The sequence below is a fragment of the Octodon degus genome, unplaced genomic scaffold (assembly GCF_000260255.1).
Source record: "Octodon degus isolate 3935 unplaced genomic scaffold, OctDeg1.0 scaffold00001, whole genome shotgun sequence".
Lineage (NCBI taxonomy): Eukaryota > Metazoa > Chordata > Mammalia > Rodentia > Octodontidae > Octodon > Octodon degus.
The window spans coordinates 12,075,965-12,081,607 of NW_004524577.1; the positions used below are offsets into that span (position 1 = coordinate 12,075,965).

Consider the following 5,643-nt stretch of genomic DNA (forward strand, 5'->3'; position numbering starts at 1 on the left):
GTAGTTAATTAAATTTACCTTTTTTTTTTTTTTTTGCGGAACCAGGGATCAAACTCAGGCCCTTGCGCTTGCCAGGGAAGTGCTTATTCCACTGAGCCATCTCCCCGGCCCCTTGTAGTTAATTAAAAATGCTTGCCTAACTGCTGCAATTACAAACACTGCTATTGCAATAAAGTCTTAGATATAGTTCACAAATCAGAACCAAAGGAATCAAAGAGCCAAGTACATACTGTATTTGTCGCTCCAAAAAGTCAACTCCAATGGTTTTCTTGTAGTCTTTTGTAAAAACGCCTTTGCAGTATCTCTGAATCATGCTTGATTTCCCAACTGCTCCATTCCCGACAACCACCATCTTGATGGCCACTTCCATATCTTCCTCCAACATTTTGAAGTAGAAATGGTTTCTTTACCTACTTGAATGCCAGGTGTTGGATCTTCTCTCACATCTGTGATTTAAGATGAAATTATTTTTCAAAACACAAAAACTGTATAAACTACAACTGTTTTGTCAAGAAATATTGCATTGCAAGAATTTGTTTCCAAACAAATAAATAAATACTGAAAAAAAATTGTTTCCAGGACTGAGGCCAACCTCTTTCAGCCTATGTAGTTTTTGAACTTTAAATCTTAATACTTTATCAGTAGCATGAAACATGATACTCATGTTCCAATAAATGCCTGTATCTGCTAAGCTTTCCCTTCCACAGAGACGAAGACCATAGAAAGTATAGCTGAAGCCACTTCCTAGTTCTGTTCTCTGAGGACCTATTGCTTCACCTTTGCTAGTATCCTGGCAACAGTATCTACATCACAGGTTTGTTCACACATATAAAGAACTTTTCACAGTTGAAAATAATCTTGCAAAAATTAGAAGTTTTATGTTACACAGCAAGGTTCTCACAATGTATCACCAAGCAGGCAACAAATATAAAATCTGAAAAACACTTTTTCAACCTTGTAATACTTAGTATCTTCTGAAAAGTGGATCAAAGAAAGTTTTGCATAATAATATGCAACTAGGGCTGGAGAGATAGATCAATGGACTAAGCACCTGCTTAGGCGCAAGCACAAGGATGAGGGTTCGATTCTAGTACTGCATGCTGCACCAGCCCCACCCCTCATGGAGGTGCACACCTGTAATTGCAGCACTGGGGAGGCTGAAACCAGCAGGATCACTACGAGCTGTGTAGTGAGACAGTGAGAGCCTGTACAAAATAATTACAAATATACATAACTATGTGTCAACACTGAGCCCTTAGTTACAATTTGTGTTCAGCTTGCAATAAATCTTGTACAAATAATCTTATACCATATATTCTTTAGTTTCACACTATAAAATTACTCATACAATGAAACAGAATGTGCACTCTTTGCATTTTAGACGGAAAGAAAAGAAAGTCAATTTCTTCGTATTTGTTCTTAAAATTACTCCCACCTGTTTAGCTATTACACCTACCTTACTGAAAACTTACTTATACAATCACTATGCAGAGGGAGTCTGAAATATGAATAATTTTCCTTTCTTTGTTCTCTACAGGCTCTCATCAATTGCCCCTAGAAATTCAGAGACTTGTATGATCAGGCTGGGGAAATAGCTCAGGGCTGGGGAGACAGGTCAGTAGAATAAGTGTTTGCCTGGCATGCATAAAGTCCTGAGTTCAATCCCCAGTACCAGGGGTGGGGTGGGGGGTGGGGGTGAGGACCCTGCATGATCACAAAATTAATCTAGGAGCCTTCATTAAAGTTTGGGTTCTGGGTTTCCAGCTCAGAGTATACAAAATCTCACAGAAAGGGCTTTGGGATTCAATTTCAAGAACAAGTACAGAAGCTGAGTGTGGTGGTACATGCCTTAATCCTAGCTCTTGAGTCTCAGATAGAAGGATTGACAGTTCAGTGCCAGCTCGAGCTACAAAGCAAGATCCCATCTCAAAAAATTAAATAAATTAAATATATAAATAAGCAAAATAGAAGTGTGCAGCTTAGCTCTCCTTCAAAAGAGATGCTCTCTGGCAATCTTTCGCTGCCACAGCATCAGTGCCCACTCCTTCTGAGGCTGTGTTATTTTGGCAAACACTAAACCAGCAGGATAACTACAATCAGGGCCTTTTCTGACCAGTGTGAGATTCCTCTTTGAGCTGTGACTCCCTATCAAATTAAAATGCTAGACAAATAACCTTTATGAACAAAGATGTAAAACTTCCCCAAAAATATTAATGAACTTAGTTCAGAATATTTAAAAAACAATATACCACAACCGAGTGAACTTCACTCAGAGAACGTAAGGCTGGTTCAGTGACTGAAAATCGATCCATATAATTCACCGCGTTAATAAGGAATCACAGTTTAACTGTGAAACAGAGGAAATACTTAATCAAATTTAATAATTATTTGTGAAGGGCAAAAAATCTCAGAAACCACAAATAGAGTAAGACTTCTTCAAATTGATCAAGGGCATTTGTCACCCACAACCTAGAATTAACATCATTTGTAGTTCTGAAAAACTGCTGTGTTAATCACTCTCCTACTGATGGGACAAAATACCTAACACCCATGAATTCAAGGTCGGCTACTCGGCTCACAGTTTCAGGGGTTGAGTCCAAGATAGCAACTGCAGGGCAGAAGGGCATGCCGGGAAAGCTGCTCCCCCCACAGCACCAGGAACCAGAAGGCAGGAGCCAGGACAAGAACACACCTTTCACTAAGCGCCTGCTTAGGCACGCACAGGGACAGAGTTAAATCCTGGGCACCACCCCGGGTGCACTGAGTCGGCCACTGAGACCGGGCGTGGTGGCGCTCGCCTATAATCCCAGCACTGGGGAGCCTGAAAACAGGAGGGTCACTACAAGTCCAATCTGTGTAGTGAGACCTTGTACTAAATACATAAATTTAAAAACAAAAAAACAACAACAAAAAATCTTTCCAGGTTACTCCCCATTATTGTTTGCCACCAGGCCCCTCCTCCTCCTAAGAGGACATTCTGCTGTGAACTCAGCAACAGACTCTCTAGCACAATACCAAATCACTGACTACCAACACTAATGAAACTAATCACACACCTAAATAGACTATGAATTGGAAAATTCTACAAAGTCAATCAAGGGGCTGGGGAGATGGCTCAGTAGAATAAAAGCGCTTTCCTGGTAAGTGCAAGGGCCTGAGTTCAATCCCCAGTTCCGCAAAAAAAAAAAAAACAAAAACAAAAAAAAAACCAAACAGGTAAATCAAGCATTCCTCTCCGATTCTTCCAAGTGCTTCATGCAATGCAATTCAAATCAAAGTACCAGCAGAATTTTTGTGTGTGGACAAACTGACTAAATTTTACATGGAAATGCAAGCGAACTAGAATAGGTAAAACCGTTATGAGGAAGAAATAAAATTGGAGGAAATTATACTCCTCAATTTTAAGACATTTTAAAGCCAAATCAGTCAAAATTGTATAACTGGCAAAGGGAAAGACATATAAATCTATACAACAGAAAAGAAGAGCTCAAAGTAGATCCATATAAATATGAAAATTGATTTTTTTTTTTTTTTTTTTTTTTTTTGTGGAACCAGGGATTGAACTCAGATCCTTGCATTTGCCAGTCAAGCGCTTATCCTACTGAGCCATCTCCCTGGCCCCTGAAAATTGATTTTAACAGAGGTGTGACAGCAATTTAATGGAGAAAGGACAAATGGTAATGGAATAACTGAATGTTTATATGCACAAAAAGTAAAACCACCTAAATGTCACATCTTATACATTTAAACCAAAAAAATTATTTATTTATTTATTTTTTGGCAGAACCGGGGATTGAACTCAGACCCTTGTGCTTGCCAGGGAAGCGCTTATTCCACTGAGCCATCTCCCCAGCCCCTTTAAACCAAAATTGATCACAGATCTAAACATAAAACTGTAACTTTTACAAAACACATTTTTAGAAAGAGAAAATCTTGACCTGAGATAAACAGAGTTCTCAGACATGATTCCAAAAATACACAAAAGGGGAAAATCGCTAAGCTAAAGTTCATCAAAAATCACAAACACTTGGTGTCTGAGAGATACTATTAAGACAATGAAAAGACAAGCTACAGACTAGGAGAAAATATTGGCAGAATGCACATCTTAACATTTAATTTGTAGCCAAAACATACCTCACCAAAGGGCTAGGAATATGTCTCAGAGGCATAAACACCTGCCTGGCAAGCAGCAGGTCTGGAGTTCAATACCCAGTATCACAAACAAAACAAAATATGAAAAAGAACTTCAACACCTTTTATGATTAAAGGCACAAGATACTATTATACATCCAACAGGATGGCTAAATTAAAAAAGAATAAAAGTTGACAACACCAAGTGGTGGGGAGAATGCAGAGCAACGGGAACTCTCCTGTTGCTGGTGGGAGTACAAAATGACAGCCACTCTGGAAAAGTTTTGACAGTTTTTTTAAGAATTAAGGGGCTGGGGAGATGGCTCAGTAGAATAAGTGCTTCCCTGGCAAGCACAAGGGCCTGAGTTCAATCCCCAGTTCCGCAAAAAAAAAAAAAAAAGAATTAACTATATATCTTCCAAATGTAAACTAGAAAGCTCACACGCAGCACCAAAGTTAACACCAAAATCTGTACTGTATCATAGATTTTATACTGTACTGCATTTATACGGCAGCTGTATTCATAAGTGTCTAAAATTGAAAACCACCCAAATGTCCTTCAATGGGTGGAAAAATGGCTACATGGGTGTTGCGCATCCTTCTAATGAGATGCTACTTTACAGTAGAAAAGAAAAAAAAAAAAAGAAAGAAAGAAAAGAAAAAGAAAAAGAAATTATCCGTAAGTGAAACAACTTGGAGAAAGAACAAAAGCATTAGGAAAGAGAAAGCAGCCGGCATCAAAGCTTTCCTAGTGTTAGGATCCCATTGAAAAGACGTTACGGAAAGGACCGCTAACTGCAAGGGTTTTGGAATAAGGCTGTGTACCAAAGGATAACGCTGAGTTTTTTGTGGCTGACAGAACTGTTTTACATTCTGATTAAAGTGGTGGCTGCCCTGATTCTAAAATTCACGTAAGTGCACATCGCAAAAATGTCAATTTTTCTATGTGATTAATTTTTAAAATGAAATTTAAAAGGCAAAAGTGAAAGCAGACTTTAACAGTCTAACTCTTGTGATAGAGTAACTCCGGCACTACTCTATAAAACACTACTAAAACAATTACGATCTTAGAAAAGCGTAATTCTTTTATCACTTCTTTAAACACGTTTTAGCCAATAAAAGCCATGCAAAGGATAAAGAAAAAAGTAAGAAAAGCGTAATTCCGGGGCCAATAATTAAGAGCGTGCAGTTGTACATTATATAAAGACCCTTTACACGCAAACTTAATTTTATTTATTTATTTTTTTTGCCAACCAGCACAGTCTAATGCATCGAGAGAGGAAAGGATGGGCGTCCCTCGCAGACCGCAAAGGCTGCTTTCCGACACGCACTTACACACAGGTGAGTGTACCTGGTTCTCAGGACCCCTGAAGTGACGCGTCGGGCGTTACGTGAACCCGCGGGGGGCCCTCCGCGACCCGACTGCCGCTCGGCCGGCGCCCTCGCGCTCGGTCCTCACGCCTGACCCGGCCGGCGGCTCGCTCCGGAGCGCTCGCGGGGACCCCGAGGGCC

The 5,643-nt window shown here is 39.8% G+C and overlaps 1 protein-coding gene across 2 annotated transcripts in view; it reads right to left on the reverse strand.

Annotated features, from left to right (window-relative positions):
- The window catches only part of Rab23 (RAB23, member RAS oncogene family), a 30,175-nt gene extending 24,538 nt beyond the window's left edge, over positions 1 to 5,637 (reverse strand). The window contains exons 1-2 of one of the 2 annotated variants that reach the window (XM_004623010.3): positions 5,483 to 5,637; positions 231 to 446 (exon numbers count right to left, since the gene is read on the reverse strand). In XM_004623010.3, coding sequence (XP_004623067.1) covers positions 231 to 385 — 155 coding nt within the window. In that variant the 5' untranslated portion in view covers positions 386 to 446; positions 5,483 to 5,637. Of the gene's footprint in view, positions 1 to 230; positions 447 to 5,466 lie in introns of both variants that reach the window. The other variant, XM_023701555.1, reaches the window with a different exon arrangement.
- Positions 5,638 to 5,643: the final 6 nt, after the last annotated feature.